The 17,673-nt window shown below is 41.2% G+C and overlaps 1 protein-coding gene across 3 annotated transcripts in view; it reads right to left on the bottom strand.

Moving 5' to 3' along the window:
- The window catches only part of PHACTR2 (phosphatase and actin regulator 2), a 127,197-nt gene extending 110,550 nt beyond the window's left edge, over nt 1–16,647 (bottom strand). For all 3 annotated transcript variants that reach the window (XM_088161663.1, XM_014888625.2, XM_014888628.2), the window contains exon 1: nt 16,488–16,647. In XM_088161663.1, coding sequence (XP_088017789.1) covers nt 16,488–16,632 — 145 coding nt within the window. In that variant the 5' untranslated portion in view covers nt 16,633–16,647. The remainder of the gene's footprint in view (nt 1–16,487) is intronic.
- Between the last annotated feature and the right edge of the window lie 1,026 nt (nt 16,648–17,673).

The following is a 17,673-nucleotide window of genomic DNA, read 5'->3' as shown; positions in this document are numbered from 1 at the left end:
TCACCCTATTTATTGTATCTTTAGATCAATGTTTATCTGAATCCAAAACAAACTAATCCAAAGATTAGTGAATATTTTAAAATTCATTTAAAAACCCAGACCAAACAATCAACCAACCAACAGAAAAGCCTAAACAAACAGAAAAAACCAACAACGTGTTTTTCATCCTGACATAAGAATATTGTCAATTACACATTTCAAGACCTGAATGGAATTACACCAAGCTATCTCCCCAGAGTCCAGGAATGAAGAATTTCTACCACCTTGCTCTAGCAACAGAGTCTGCCCCAAAACTTTCAGAAAACCTGCAGCAATCCTGGATACTCTTGAGCCACTGGGGCTGAAGTACACCAAGCATTTCTTGTGGATGCTGTGGAGTGAAGGAGCTTTGGCTCCTTAGTCTTGCAGGTGTGCAATGGTTGCTTGAGTGTGGCAGCTCAAGGCTTGTTCTCACCTGAGACCTGGCTAAGAAGAGCAATTTAAAGGCTTTTTTTCCCCCTCTCCTTATTCATTTGCACATATATGTGGGAGATGGCCAGGACTTACAGATGTAATTTTCTTGGCGTGGATTACATTTTATAAAATGACACAGTCATTTTTCACTGAGTCACTTTTTATGATCACTTCAGGCAGTATTGAATAAACAACAGAGAAATGTTTTGGTAAGTTAGTAATAGTGCTCTTTTCATGTTTCATTTGGTGATATGTCATGGGAAAACTGCTTTAGCATACTTTTAGTCATATATCTAGTATCTATAATTTTTATTATTTCAAGTAGAAAAATATTTCTGTTGCAGATGGACTGGTATACATGAAAACTTTGATGATAGCTTTGATACTTATCAATTGTATATGAACCACTTAACATTACTGTGGGGTTATTTTTCATGAAATATAGTCTAAAAGCCAAAATCTATCAGGCCCTCCTCCTCCAAGAACAAAAGAAAATAAATTTTAAAAAGAAAAAAAGGAAAACAAAGGATTTTTCCTGCCATAAAACTGTTTTGAGGTTGGAAAAAATGAGAGATGTCTCTCTTTTAGGCTTCTGGGGAAAGTCTTTCCAATGCTGGAATTTTCAGGCTGGGAGAAGGAATTACTATTTCCAGTCTCATTCAGTCTAGTCAAGGGGTTCTGCGCCTGCCCCTAGAGCTGCATATACCAATTCTAAATGTCTACCAGGCCAGGAAGACATCAGGGTACTTAAGTGCACAATGCTAATCAGAGCCTAGATGTGTTTCTGAACACATTTTTTATAGATTCAACTGACTTTTGACTTAGAAAACAGTACTTCAGGTTCAGCACACATAAACATTATAGTCCAATTATTTTAATGATTTCTTTCTCAGAAGACTACATAATAAAGGTGCAACTCAGCCTGAGAGTCTGCCTTTGCAAACTTGCTGTGGACTAGGGTCAAAGCACTCTGCACAAATACTGGAAAACCTGGTACTAATTAAAGCCAGATTCCCTCATAATGGATCAATACCCAAATGTGCAACAGGCTGCTGGCAAAGAAAAAGAGCTTCTGTTAGGTCCCAAACAACACAGACCTTGCTCCCCCACTCCTCAGCAGTTTCTTCGGCAGATCAATACAGAACCCACAAGTCCTGACCAAAGTACATCAGAATCAATCCAACAAGGAGATCCAATTTCACCAGTACAACCAATAATGCCAAGCTTGCAGCATTACCTTTGCTGAGGGAAGAGCAATGGCTGATAATAACATTTTGTGTTGTTTAAATATACATTTTATGGATTAAAAAAAAAAAAAAGAAAAAAGGTGGAGGGGAAAAGCGAGCGTTAGGAAATTTAAAATGCTGACACACCATCCCCATCTCATCCCACTCCAGCTTTGTGCCTTTAAAGACACTTAAGGCACCAAAACTAATGATGACCCTGCTGTGACTTCCTCTGGGGAGGAGCAGAAACCAGGCGAAACCAGCTCGGGGCAATCTGCTGCTGGTCGCTCCGTATAAACAAGCCGATATTTCAGATCCTGCCTGCGGGCAGGTGCCTGAGCCAGGCAAAAATCCAGCACAGAGAGGCAGGCTTTGCGGATCAGCATCACAACCACTCCATCTAGTGTACCAGCCTCACACAGCAGCATCTCCCTGAGACCCAGAAGCTCTCCCAGCCCAGCTGTCCCCAGCAGCCGGCGGGGCAGCCGGGAGGTGAAGGCTCCCCAATGAGCTGTGCAGGTGACACACGATGGGAGGCACACGGTGTCTGAAGGCAGAGAGGGAATTCGGGAGCACATGGTGTGAGGCATTCAGCGTGTGTGGCTGGGCCCAGGGGAAGCTCTTTGTGTGGTGACAAGGCAAGATGCTGCAATAATTACGTTAAGGATGCTCTTAACCCTAAAATCCTACCAAAAATAACTAGAGTAAGGAAGATGTAACAGAACAGGAGGCATAAGGGGGTTAATTCTACCTTATCACTAGACAGTATATTCTGACTATATATTGATGAACATAAGCATATTCACTAAGCCCAAAAAGCTTGGCTTTTCCAAATTTTTCCCATTTCCCTCCTCCTGAGGGAAGGTCACTGAAGCTGTGGGGCCTTGTAAGACAGGAAATAGCACAAACAATTACACCTTTATTACACAGGGAAAAAAATAAAAAGATTGTTCTCATAAGTGAGGCTTTCTTCAGGCAATCACTATAATGCAAACAAAATGTTTAAAGCCACCAACCTAGTCATTTGCTGTTTCCTGTCAATATTTTCAGACTCCTCCATACACCTGTAGGAATATCTCAGTCTATGGACAATTCTCCTCGTATCTATCGCAGAGGAGAGCAGATAAGCTGGTACAGTTCCATCACATCATCTCTGCTGGCCACCACAGGCAGATGGACTCCTACAGTAATTGTTGCTAGATGGAGGGTATCCCTACTTTTCCCACACTTGGTGGGCATCATAGTAAAAAAGACCTGGAGAATAAAGATTTTCCACCAAACAGGAATCAGAGATGCTGAGCCAAAAGGTAGTTTGTTGGAGATAAAATGAAAGAAGAAGAGCAGAATCAATGGATTTTTCTAGATAAAGAAATAATTTGCTCTGTTTGTGGACATAACAGCAGACTAACATAAAAAAAGGTATAAAAATTTCAGTTAACTAATTTATTTTGTTTCTAATGAAGGTCTTTTGCATTTTAAACCATTTCAAATTTTTGCATTTCAATTTTCCTTTGCTGTCTGAGTCAGTACCTTTTCATCTTGATTTCTCCTAGCCCTTTCTACTCCTCTTGGTACTATAATAAAAGACCTTGCTGTGTGGAGGGAGATAATACTGCTTACACCAGAGAAGAAGAGCTAATAAACTCCTCTCTCCTACACACATCCAGCAGAGGAAGCGAGTCACAGATAATTATGGAAAATCCCATCCTCTTTCTGTCCTTACCTGAGTAACAAGGAGCCAAAGCAGGGCTCTCCTCCCATGAGGAGACCCTCTTCTCTGAAGGTTGGCTGCCTGCAGACTCCCACATCATCAAGTGGACCTTCATAGGGCTTTCACAGGATAAAGGTAGAAGCTGCTGTGTATTTTTACCTACTATGGAATTGCTTTGTATTTGGATGCATATGGATGCTTTGTACTTGCTCTGTTTAATTTCCTTTGGAAAACAATCTCACATTTATTTTGGCCCTTATTGACCCTGCTCAATCACAAAACTTGTTAATGCATCTCATCCCTGCTTACATCAGGATTTTCTTAAGAGGCTGGAACTGAAAAAAACCATTCTGTTCCCAAAGGGACTTTTGCCTTCTGGAGGACTGTGATATTTAACTTCAGGTCACTCTCATCTTTGTAAAGTGTTGTAAAGAAGCCTTCCTGGGATAAAAGCTACAGCAATCTATTCCAGCCCAAGCCTTCGCATTGACTCTTTGAAGTCAATAGCAGCACTTCCAACCACAAGTGCACCAACATCATGAATCAAGCCTCCAGGAACATGGAGATGCTGTAGAAAGCATATTACAACTTCTCTTGGAATAAAAAAAGAACAGTAGCTTTTCTGCCTCTTTCTCCTAACCTCTGAATGCCTGGGCATGGGAGAATTGTGTTTTCAGAAGTTTTCAACACCAAAGAAGTCCAGCAGCTACTGGAGGGAAAAAAACCCACAACTGAGAATGTGACTGTTGGAGCCAAACCAAAACAATGTAAAGCACTGGAAAGTCACTGTGAAGTCACAAGGCCAGAGACGTGGCAATAGCCTTCACTGGCAGTGCACTCCTGCATTTCAAAGGGAGTTGCACAGCATCTGATGGTGAAGCTTGGGTGGGATGCAGTCACAGGGATGACTTGGCTGGACCACTGTGGCTTAGCCTGTGTGGCATTCTCCACTGAAGGATGCTTGGTCTACTGGAATTGCTGCGTCTCCTCCCTGTTCTCAAAGCCAATGCATTTGCTGAGAGGTCAAAATGTCTGTATTATCTACTTACACTATCTCAAATCATAGAAATGGGAGGGGAAAATGACAGCATAGACTCGAGAGGGAAAGGAAAGAGGTGCCCAGCCCCTTCTCCTTCTATGGCATTCTCAAAGTGCAGTGACTGAAGCCTGTTACCCTGTCCAGAGCAAGGGCCCATGTGGCCAGTCTTCAGCATTTCTCTCGGAGATACTCGGTAGCCACCAAGAGTTCCTTCCCTCCCTGTGGCTGTGTACCTGTATTTTGTAGCACAGAAAGCAAGGCCCCACCAATCTGATGCTTCTATTTCAGTGGTTTAGAAAAATATCACTTAAATGAACTGGACTGAATTGAAGCTGAGTAGTTTTTTTTCATTTATAGACGTTATCATACCTAAGAGCTCTTCACTGCCTATGTACAGGGCACCCTTCACATGCTCTTCTTCCTAATGTGTTGTGAATTCCCAGCAGAAGAATCTGTACTGCAATTTTACAGAAAAAAAGAATGCAGCCCTAATAAAAACTGTCCTGCAGTTCTGTGGCAGCATTTATTTCAGTGCCTGCTATCCACATGACTCAGCCAATGTTCAGTGCTAATATAGAAATTCCAGGGCTCAGAGAAATCCACTTAGGGATGTTACATTCCTCAGACCAGCAGAGAGGGGAAGTATTTCATTAAAAGACAAACAAGGAATTTTGGTTCCTTGAACCATACCAGCCTTTATCCTATAGAAGTCTTCAACATTAGAGTGAATCCCACAGATATCTGGTATCTACCAAATGCCATTGAACTTAGCTTCTGGTTTTGCCTTGGTATAATTATAAGACTGGCCAAATTACTTTTACAGGAATCCCAAATTGCTGCAATAAAGTCACCCTTACAATTCTGCTTCTATAGATTAAGCTCATACTAACAAATGGAATTTAGGACTACTCCACAGTGCACGTATTTTGTAGCTTTTATTGACACATAAAATGATTAGAATCAGAAATAACTTGAATACATTTAAAAAAATCCAGTCCTTCTTATAAATGTGCATAATTTGAAGCATCGAATTCCGAGTCTGAGAGAAATGCATATTGCCATTTGCAGAGTTCTTTTTGGATTTTTTTTCCCTCTCTCTCCTATTATAATGATAATCAATATTTGTATAAAAACATTTTGGGTCAAGTATCACTTACTTCATATATGATGTGCATGAAGTTTAGTTTTTCTGGGATTTATTTTCTCTATGGGGCATATATAGCTGAGACAAGTTCATTGAAGCAGAAGTATGAGTTCTAATAAATATCAGAATTTACTTCATTAATTAGTGACTGAATTAAAATCTCTTTGATATCATTTCTTTAATAAAAGCGTTTGTCTTAGAAAGCAACTTGTTTAATTGAAGTACTTCCCACTGTCAAAACCCTATTGCTTAGAATTCATCCAAATATTCTAGATATTCAGCCCAAATAATTTAAATATCTATTTATCTTAAGCTTAGGATAAAACTGTGTGCAACAAAACTCCTCATCGAAATACTAAGGGCAAATTTGGCTTTGCCTTTCATTTCACTTATCTAATTGTCAGATTTTTTTGCTGCTTGGGAGAATTCCTTTCCATCTCTGTCATTTCTGTCTGTTTTTAAAGGACTTAGAGAGGACACCCTGCCACTGAGGGTGGGTCATGGACATGGCTCTTCCATTCACTAACAAAGAAAGATCCATCTTTATTTCCTTCCTCCACTGAGTCTGGTAGATGGATGGCTTGTATACTCAGTCCTCTGTCCCTCTGATGTCATTCGTGATTTGGCCTAAACACAGAAATAAAAACTCAAACCAAAAACCCCCCAAAAAACACTCAGAACTGCAAAAAACCCTCTTCGTTGTTGTTGCAAAAAGTTTATCTTCACATACTTCTTAGTGTGTTTCCAGCTCTGGTTTTAAGTGCTTCCAGCACTTAAAGAAGAGCAACTTTCACTGTTCCTCCAGGGAGGCCGTTCCCCAGCCCAATAAATCTCACTCCCAAGAAATCTTTTACACATCCCCTCCTGTGCTTACAACACTTTTCCAATCTTGGCCTGTCATGAGTGGAATAAATATCTTTTCCCCCACAGAGTTTATACAATAATGCAATAAAGTTGCAAAAGCTGTGTGCTCCACTGAGTTACTTCCACTCACCAGAAATTTATGGGATAACAACTTCTGTGTTGCCAGCAAGATGTAATTTCAAATTTCAATAAATTACAAGAGTTCTAGTGAAATGCAAAGCCATCCGAAACACACAATATTATTGCAAACTTCATAGAAGATGTAGGAAAAGAAGCATGGAAAACCTTTAAACTGCTGGCACCAAAGTAAAGTCTGATGGATTGCTCTCCCCCTGAATTCAGCAGACTGGTTACAGATATCTTGCCAGCACTCACTCTGACTGTGATGTTTTAATTCTCTTTTCAAACGAACAGCAACGGACTTATTTTACAAACTTTAAAAAGATGTGCTTTGGTTGCATTTTACTTAACCCAGCTTGAATTAAAAGTGATTTCAAAGTAATGCCTTAGCTGCTGTTAGGCAATTACCTTGCTATTTGAGACGTGTGATATCTTTGCCATCTTCCCTCACCCAAGGATAGGCAAACCTGTGGAGCTGCCTGGCACTGCCTCCACATCAGGCACTGAGTGAAAGGCAAAAAACCAAAAAAGAAAAAAACCCAAACCAAACAAAAAAAACACCCCACACAAAAACCCCCAAAACGAACAAACAAAAAAATCCCCATGGAAATTGCAAGGAGAGGAAACTTTCTTCCAGGGTCTGGTGATCGTCAGGACAGCTATTTGAAACAGAGCCAAAAAAGGGACAGGCAGCACATCTGAAGTCCTGAAGTCTTCCGCCCCTGTAGCGGAAAGGAAATCATTCACTGCTCATCCTGCTCATTCCCTGCGGGTCTGGCAAGCGCTGCACTGCAAGGGTGTAGCTTTCAGAGCTTGTTTCAGGTAGAGCACTAAATGCAGGAGTGTACAATGCTCTATTTACCGTGTGTCCAGTGATAAACATTGCTCGTGCCCGGTGAGCTGAAATCACCTACAAAACCACACACACATTCACCAGTTTGCCATAGGAAGATCCCATTAGACAAATCCCAAGATGACCAGCTAAATATGAGAAAGCTCTGGAAATTACTGCACTCATTTTTTGGAAATCTTTCCCCAAAATGATTTTTGCTATTTGTAGATCAAAAGCCATTGTTTATCTCAACTTCCAAAGAAAGGCAAAATTCATAGCAGATGTGTCTCCAAATACTTAAATAGCTGGGTGGCAGACATTTTTTTATTTGCTATTCACTAAAATAAACATGATGTGAAATTTGCCATTCAGTTTTGTTTTCAGGAAGGCGTAACAGGAAGGCACCATGATTTTTAAAAAAATGTTAAGAGCTCAAAAGTCAGAGAGCTGGAAGAGAGATGCCATGCCCCTGGGGAGGTGAAATTCTCTCTCTTGGCTCACTCCTAAGGATATAGAGTCGAGAGTCTACTCAAACACAGGCAGAGGCACCTATAAACCTAAGTAACAAAGGCAGCTTTGCCGTATTTCATCCTTGGGGCTGGAGCAGTTCTTGTCGTGGTTTGGGATGTCCACTAGTCCCTGATCAATTACCCTGGCTCTGGCTGTGCAAGCAAAATAACATATTTCAAATCGCACCCTTCTCAGCTTGCAAAACTGTTTTAAATCAATATAAAAATCAGAATTACGCCTTGCAGACTCTGCTTTTTTGTGCTACACCTTGGTATCACTCATCTTTTTTCAGATAAAAAAGTCACAGTTTCGTTGGTGGTTTAAACCACTAACATTTACTGGCAGCCCTGACACTGGGCAAGAGAGTAATTAAATTAGAAAGTGGCAAGCAGATGACTGCTAATTATCCTTTCACTGACAAAGTTCAAATATAGCTGCCTGTGTTTGAGCACAAAGAAGGCCTGCAATTAGGGCACATTCAATTGCAAATGCACCACAACCCCTCTTTACTGTGCTTGTAGAGGATGCAAAACAATATCTCAATACCAATTCTATTTAGTGGCTGTAATTTTCTTCAGTAATGCGTGTATTAGTCACAGATACATCTTAAAAGCTGTGATTCTACCCCCAAAAACAGGAAAAGCAAACACACATGCTCTGGAGAGAGAGCTTTGCTCAACATGCTTTTTACAGTCTGGTTCTATGATATATTCAACATCCTTATTCTGTCAAAAGAGCATTTGTACCTTTTGCTATCCAATAATTTGTAAAGGAATCTGGCAGTGGTTACCCTTGCCTTGGGAGGGTGTACATTTAATAGACAGGATCCCTTAGAATAACCACATTTCTGCGGTGGGGAAATTCTGGCAGTTCTCTGCAGCTTTAATTCCTCTTCCTGATCTCCAAACCAGAAGGAAAAAAAACCCTTACACCAAATATCTGTGTAATGAAAAGTTGCAGAAACCTCAGTTAATTTTTCAAAGCGATAATTTGCCATTTTCAAATTTTTGTCAGATATTTCTCCTGAAAATTAAGAAATATGCCTGAAATCAGGATCGTTTCTACAGAAAAAAAAAAATCAAAAGTTGATTTTCACAAAACTATTATTTTATCAGGAAAAAACTGTATTCAAAGAAACTTAAGCTGATTTAATAACTTTAGATAAGGTAAGGATGATGCCAGAGTTCATGTTTCCTGATCTTTGCCACTGTGCCAAGCTTTATCTTAGAAAGGCTCTGAAGCACTTCTTCTTCATTCCTAATACTCAGCAACCCTTTCTTTTCGAATTTTTAGATCTTTTACCTTTTCCCAATGAATTCTTAACACTGAAGGAACCTCTGCTTGGCCTGTACAAATTCTGATGACAGAAAATAAATTTACTGTTCACTTACTTGATGTTATTATTAATTGCAGGCGATTGCATTATTATTTTATAAACTTAATGTCATTAATTGGAGGTCCTAGTCCCTTCACATCTCAGTGCATTAGACTCAAATGGGCAGGATACGACAACCTCACATGTACCTAACCAGACCTCAACAGAGGATCACCAAAAATGATGTGTAGGCTATCAACACAATATAAGTTACATTAACTGGAAGCTATGGAGAATGCAGAAAAGAAGTTAGCAGGAAAGAGGAGAGTGAGAGACTGAGCAGGAGGTGAAAGGAAGAAAGATTCTCATTTCCAGTATAGTTTGTATAGGAACAACCTGGTAGAGATGCCAAAACAGAGCTGCTGACTGATGCATCCATCTAGGGGAAATAGTGTTTGGTGCTGTGCAACTAGGTAAATTCCCCAACTGGGAGCCACCACAATTTGTGTAAACGTTAGAATATGTGGGCCAAGCTACAAAGTGCATATTTTATTCCAAGTAACTCTTAAATGCTACATTGTCTGAAAAAAAAATACAGTAAAAATATTATAATTATTTTGAAAATAATTTTTAAAATATTTTATCTCGTGTGAAGGGTCACCGTGCCGCCATCTGTGGTTGAATGCTTCCTCTTCCACATTTCCCTCCCAGCCCCGCACTGCTAGATCCTGTATTTCTCTGAATAGAGCCAAGCGTGAGAAATGTGAAGGGCAATGGTGTCAGGAACATGTAAGTAACGTGAGAGAAATGAGAGAGGGTAGAAAAGTGTCTCATCACCAAAAGATGCAGTGGTTTAAGCTGCTCTTTAGCTCCTCTGTGGGTGCTCCCTCCACCTGAGAGCAAAAGCTCAGCGGTTTTGCAACTTCAGGCTGTATTAAGGCAGGGCCAACACTTCTGACCCCATTACACTAAATAGTTGACACTGATAAAAATTTACTAATATTTCACTCTTTGAAAACTCAAAACTGTGACATCAAAGGCACTTAGAGAATTTATACACACACCATCTTAGAAGTCCAGTTCTGCATCAAAACCGCACAATAGCGAACAAGTTTTCTCAGCTCACCCTCAAGGGAAGTATTGACTGCCTAAAACTGTGCTTGCATTTCAGGAACATCACAGTGCTTTCCACATGAATGAAGAGCAAGGGTACCCCTTGTTGTGGTGGGGTTTCAGACTGAAAATTTCAAACATAAAGTGAGAAGTGAATGAACACAGAATGAAGTCAGGATTTTCTATTTTCTTCTGGATACTGTTCCTTTTGTGCCATTTGGTTTGTACCTGAGAAAAACTGATTTTTGCATTTGTTAAAATTAGCAACATGCTAGGTGAAATGCTAGGGGAAAAGGAAGAAAAAGAAAAGATTATCACTAAACTATGTTTGTTTTCTGATAAAACATATTCAATGAGAGTAAAAATTCAAAAACATAACTAATACTGGTGTTAGTGAAAGCTGAAATCTTACAGGATTTCTGGCACTGAAAAGATTCTGATTTCAAAAAACCTAAATAAGTAAAAAAATGCAAATTCTTCATGAACCTTTAAAAAACCTGCTAATTCTCCTCAGCCTTTTGACCATAAGCTGTCTGCTTTTTCAGGAAACAATGACAGAAAGAGAAGGACATGCAGGAGTGGGGTAGGGAAGAAAGATAAATTATTTATGCTAATGATGGGTTTGGCTAGTGAAACATTCCGGTTTCAAAATCAAAACAAAAGCTTCTTTTGAACAAGTTGCTCACAGTAAGAGAAGAAGAAAAATTTTTCTTCAGCTACTCTTTGAATCATTTTTTCAGCCTTCATACTTGACATGTGGTCTGATATTAAATGGTTACTTGCTAGGAGCCACAGAGCAGCAGGAAGTGCTAAATGCCAAAGGGCCTTGAGAAACCAAAATACACTCAGCAGCAAACCACTGAGCAGATCTCACCATCAGCTACTGGTCCAGCTGCTGCAAAACATGTATTAAATACTATGCTGCAGTTGTTTGCAGTTAAATTTCTACTTAGCCAACCATGAAGATTATCATCACATGTAAAAAAAAAAAATTAAGCCTGAGCCCAAGTCTGAATATATTATTGTAAAGTTTTTGCCTCAGAAACTATGCCATGGTTTGACATGTGGAACACATGGTTTATATTTGCAAATCATGGTATCCCCAGGGTTTTCCCTTTCAGGCTTAATCAGGCTGGGCTAATAACAAGAACCTACTGCAGTTTTTCTGCAAGAGTTGGTGGGGAGTAATGTCTTTTAGTCCAGTATAAAACAAGCAGGTTCTTATTCTGCGTATATTTTGGTATAAACTCACATTAGAAATGGCTGACTATATTCTGACACATGCTTCTTCTCTAGATGCCCTTCTGTTTTATAAATTGAACTGTTTTTCAGGCAGATTTAAACTTTGCCAGTGTATGCAGACCAAATGATTCCTAAATTTTTCCTCAGCATCATTCTGAAATGATAAGTTACATGTAAGGTTGACCAGGATGAGATTTAACATTATGAGATGATGACCTAAATAGATTATTACAAAGTAGCTGCTTCAATTATATAAGCATAAGTTTCATGATAGTTTAGGTTTTAAAATTGATGCAAAAATATTAATGTGAACTTAGGACAGGATGCACTAAACGACCTAGTCATGCTGAGTCGAATTTCTAAATTCCCCCAAATTATTATTTGTCTTAACTTCTACTATAGATTTCTACCAAAAACTGTCTGCCTTGGCCTTCTTGCAAAATTCTGTACTTCAATTTGTGTTGCAAACAAATCCTGCTTCATATGATGGAGAATCATGTTTTCCCATAACTCACATATTTTCATAAAATGTACCAAAATCAGCTGCTTTATTTGTGGTGTTCTCCCACAACATGAATATTCTCCCTCATCAACCCCATCTTAGGACTGAAAAACAACATTTTTCTAACTCCCAGAGAGCTTGGCAAGACTCTTGCTTTGAATATATGGAAACTGGAATCTGTAGCCATTTGGAGAAATATGAGTACAAGTGCAGAGGGAAATACAGGCACACATTAACAGCTACCTATCTACTCACCCAAAATTTACCTTTTCCCCTAGATTCCATGCTCCCAGATAATCAGGTCAATGTCTAGAGCATATTCTGGGTTTCACCCTTTCTAGATTCTCAAATATCTTCCGCTGTCAAAAATGTGTCCTTTGCATCAACCAGAGAATTTGTTAAACAAAAAGAGAATCTGACATTTGTTAAGTTTGCAGAGTGGGGTGCTCTAATCATGAAAAGCTTAAATAAGTCCATAAATTGTCAGTTTTCATCTCATATAGCATGAGCCACTTTGATGCTCTGATCACTACAAGAAAGCTTCCCCAGTTCTTCACTTAACTGGAGGATTTTAAGCAATCTTTTCACCCACTCTACTTTGGAGTCAGCAGCAGCAGATGGCATCATAGATTACAGTTATTATCATTTTGAATAAATTAACCTACAAAAATACCCCAAATCACTGGGATGTACAAGTTTTGAGACAGGACTGCCATTTGCACTCAGGCTTTAATTTTCTTCTGTCACCCAGCATCTGGGCTGTAGTCTGAGGTACTGATGAATTGCTGTCTGAATTCTTAGGTAGGTTTTTTTGTCTGTTGTCAGAAGGGCTCAAAAACCCCATGAAAAGAATGGAAAGATGCGTGAGAAGCTCACCTCTCCACCTGAAAGGTGCACGTCTTACGAATGGAACAAATTATCTGAAACTTCTTGCTGCCAAAGAGCGAGAGCTCAAGAGGAACTGCAACAATACGAGAGTGTCAATCCCAGAGCAGAGAGGTGGGTGGTTTTCTGACTTCTGATCTGAGCAGTAAGGTTCCCTTTTCACCAAGAGGCACCTCACCACAGACTTCACCGCCTTCGGAACAAAGTGCAAGGCTGCACAACAAAACCCACAACACTAAAAAGAGAGCGAAGTGCGAACTGTCTGCATGGACATGCAGATAAAGAGCGGGCACTGCAGCCGCAGAGATTGGTGCCTGGGGGTTGTCACTAAAGGAGCCACTGCCACTGTTCATGTGAAGCAGCACCTCTTCCACCCTGCAACCCAGGACCCACAGCTCATGCTGAGAGCTGCCTTCAGCCCCACAGCCACCAAATCTAGGGTTTGGATGAGTTCTGGGAAAGCATTCGAACAGAGTCTTTCAGTTCAGTCCCCATCTGTGTTGGACACATTAAGAAACTCAATTAACTTGATCCACCTTCAAGGTGGGTTTATATATCTAGTCACCAAACATGGAAGACTGCTTAAAGGTATGTAATTCAAGCAGCTTTCTGCAAGTGGCTCTGGTGTTGGCCTGAAATTTTAGAAGAGTATGTTTTTCTTCACCCATCTCCTTCAGATGGTCTGAGAAACCAGCCAGTTGTCAGCTGGGGCATGCCACAGTGCTGAAGTGATGCACAAGCTGTGCTGCCACAGAGACCTTGAATTTTGCTGACATTACACTTTTTCAGGTTTAAATCAAAATTCTAGATCATGCCACCCATACTCATGACGAGTATCACTTTGTTCCTCCTAGGGGCTTACCACAAATAAAAAGGCCTGACAAAACAGTGGAGGAGGTGATAGCCCAGGAAGAGAAATGAAGTTATCTTCTACCACTAGCACTAAAAGAAAAGATCATCTTGAAGAAGAAACTCCTGGAAATATATTGTCCTCACATACTGAATGGCAGCTAATGAAGTGAGATGCTGTAAAGGGATACGGGTAAGCTGCTTCTGTCAGTGTGCAAGAACAGCAGAAGAAGGCGTGGGGGTAAGAAAGTTCAGACAACATAAACATGGGGACCACCTGTCCAGCCTCACTGCACTATCAAGATACATGCAGTACTGACCTAGAATAAAAACAGATGCATTTTATGGACCACTGCCAAAAATGTCTTTAAAAAAGCTATTATATTTCCCCTACCTAGAAGGGTCTCTACAAATACTGCCTTTTCATAGATCCTGCATTGAGAATGGTGGATCAGAAGGTGGTAAAATAAATGACAGCGTGAACCTCTACAGGGGTACCAACCCATCACTGAAGGAGTGTGAGGAGACAACATTTTCTCAGCACAACGCATGTCAGGTTCTAGAAAATGGAAACAAATATGCAACAAGAGCTGCCAGGAGTTGCAAGTGACTCAGTCTCAGGAACAGGCACAAAGCAAACATTTTGCAGGTTATTTAAAATGCAAATTGTTCTTCTATACACGCAGATGTTGGAGCACACGTAACATCTTATGCAAATGAGTCACCTACTTTAATCAAATGGTATGGCTAGAGAAAAAGGTAGAAGCAAAAATAATGACTCATTGTTTCTTCACATTTCTTTCCCCATTACAATTGTTCTCCAGGTTAGTAGGGGAATGAAAAATCAGGTTATTTTAATGGCACCTCAGTATAAAACCAATTCTCTAACCACCATATTAAAAATTAAACAGCTTTGCATCTTTAATGCATACTTTCCTTTTTGAAGACAGAATCAACAGTTGTGTGGCCATATGTAAGTGTTTTTGTTGTGTCGAGCAGCTGGAAAAAAGATACAGGAAGCAGCAAGAGAGAAAATACAGAATTAGAGAAAATATGACAAAAGACAAAAACAAACCAAAAACACAAACAAAAACAAACAAACAAACAAAACCAAAAACCACAACAAACCAAAACCACCAAACAAAACACAACCAACAAAAAACAGCAAAGAAAGCATCACTTGTTCCTTAGTGGCAGGAAGCACATCCTCAAATTTAAAATAAAAAATCAAGTCAGGAAACAGAGATCCTAAAATGTCTTGTGTAAGAAACTACAAATAACAACACATCTACACTGATATGGTCTCAATCTTGTCAGCCTCTGTGGCGATCCCTCTGTGGAGATCTCTCTGGATCCAGGGATGTACACATCCAGTCACAGAGCATTCTTCAAGCAGCAGTCCCCAGGCAGTGCTGAAATACTCCTTAGACCTAAAAGCTGTCCTTTCTGAAGAATTAGAACCTCCTCCTGCCTTCCTGTCTCAAATCTCCTTCATCATAACTTTTAAGTAGACACACAAAAAAGTAGAACAGAAAATTATACAGAAAATGGCACAGAGTTGTTTTTGCTGGTAGCCTCTGGCCCCATAAGCTGAATCTATTTGCTCCTATGTGACTAAGCAAGCTTTCATTCCCTCTCTCCTCATCAGGCGGGCGTAGCTGTATACTTGATCTTCCCCAAGCAAATGTTCTGCTTCATCTTAAGATTCCCTGAGGGACAAACACAAGAGAACACTCTGGTCCATTGCAGATCCAACCATGCACTGCACTGTCTTGTGCTGCAGCAGAGGAGATCCCTCAGTGCACTCTGGAGCTTCCCTGGTGGTGTTTCATGGATACCTTTGAGCAGTAGTGTGTGAGTGCTTCTGAAATACCAACATCGCCAGGGTGTTTGTGCCTACAGACTTCTTCTAGTCAACAGAGCAGGGCTGATTTGCAACTGGGCACGCACACATTTTCAAAACGTGCTCAGCCCTACGGAGACCAGAATTTAATTTTCCTTAGTGTCCTACCTCAGGAAACAGACTGAGTAAAGCACAGCCCAGCCACTTTGGTGACTTTCAAGTATTTGCACTGTAAATTAGCGCCCTCACTTCTTCTCATTTTATACAGCAAAGCTTCTCCAAATCCTGCAGGAAGTCTACTCTGTCCCAAAGGAACAGCCCCCACCCCCAATCATCCTGTGTGCACTTGCAGGGACTGACTCCTGAAGGAAGATGGTGGGATTCTGACTCACACGTTTTTTCTCACCTATTAAAATCCCGAAGCAGATACAAAGGCACAAGGTAAAATTCTGACATGCAGTTGAAATACAATGTGTGAAGCAGCAAGATGAGGAATTTTGATGTCCTGGAAATATACCCTGAAACTTTCCTGGGACTCTTCTGCCCTTGCAGTTAGATGCTTTGGCAAATGGGTGCATAGCCACGATGCTACCAGGATTCATTCATTCATTTGTATGAACATGGGTATAAAAAGCCTGGAACTCTCCAAACATCTTATTAAGGAGAAGGTCAAGCACTATGCACCCCAGAAATCCACACCTCTGGCCACCGAGAGAAGACAATTCCTACGTCTGGGAGAACAGGACAGGGTACCGGCGAGGATGTCTTTTCCCAAATTCCCAAATTCAGCTCGGCTCCGAGGTCTCGGACACAAGGACCCTTCCCTCCCTCCTCCTTACCTGAGCCGCCCACGTTGGACCGCAGCAGGCAGGTCCTCCGGGAGGAGGAGAAGGAGGAGATGTCGCTTTGGGAGCGGCCGCGGGGACCAGGCAAGGACCAGACGGGCAGCGGTGCTATCCCGCTGCTCCCTGGCCTCTCAGCCATCGTCGACGGGGAGCCGAGAAGGGCAGGGAGGAGAGAAGAGGAGGGAGAGAGGCGGCGAGGGAGGGGACAGGGAAAGTTTGCAGAGGAAGAGCCGCCCCTCTCCTCCGACCGCCCCGCCGGGCAGCCGGCGGCGATTTTGGGTCTCTGGGAACATAAATTTTATGTTTGCACAGGACCAAAGCAAAGTGGGAGGTTGAGTACGCGGATGCACCCATCCCCCGGGGTGTCTTCATGCTCACGCCATTGTCATCTCTCGGGGGAAAAAGAAAAAAAAGAAAAGAGAATCAGTTAAAAAGAGCCAAGCAAGCTACACCACCACTTCTGTTTTGTGTAACAGGGTGCCCTCTCCCCCGCAAAGCCGGAAGGTTGCACAAGGCACCGCATCCCTGCAGAAGAACCGCGAGGGAGACGAGTCAAATATCCTCCCCCCACCCCCCATCACCTCCCTCCCCATCTTTCTGAAGGATTGGGTTGCATGTAAGACTTAACTAACTTCGGCAGGAAGGTACTCTCCTGCCTTTAGATGAGTCACACAGACCTAGGCAGAAGCAAAATCAAGCTTCATGTTTTCGTTTCCTGATGTTTTACAGAAACCCTTTTACAACAAGATGCATATTTAAAAGGGAATTAAATGTTCACACAGCTTCTTATAGGCAAGTCATCTTAAATTCTACCATGAAGAAAATCCTCGCTGCCGTGCAGCCACAATGACAAAGACAGAAAAGACTGCACCCTATATTTTTAATGCATCCAGAGTTGCATTATCTAGTTATCCAGTGTGAAAGTTGCATTCAGGTTGCATTAAAGTTGCATTCAGGCTGCATTTTAACAACTGCGACTCTCCAGATCTGAATCAAAACCTATCAAGTCTGAAACCTGTACACGCGAAATTCAGTTTCTGTTTTCTGCTTCTACACAGGGAAGCAAGTGCGTTCGTCTCAATGCCGAGTCCGTGCAGCTCCCTAGGCACAGGGGCTTTGTGATCTTCCCAGCAATCACCCTCTGCATTTGTCGAAGCAATTGATCCAGTACAGGAGTCTC

The sequence above is a fragment of the Sturnus vulgaris genome, chromosome 3 (assembly GCF_052056855.1).
Source record: "Sturnus vulgaris isolate bStuVul1 chromosome 3, bStuVul1.hap1, whole genome shotgun sequence".
Classification (NCBI taxonomy): Eukaryota; Metazoa; Chordata; class Aves; order Passeriformes; family Sturnidae; genus Sturnus; species Sturnus vulgaris.
Note: the sequence above shows the minus strand (reverse complement) of the source record. Positions and strands in the feature narration are given on the sequence as shown.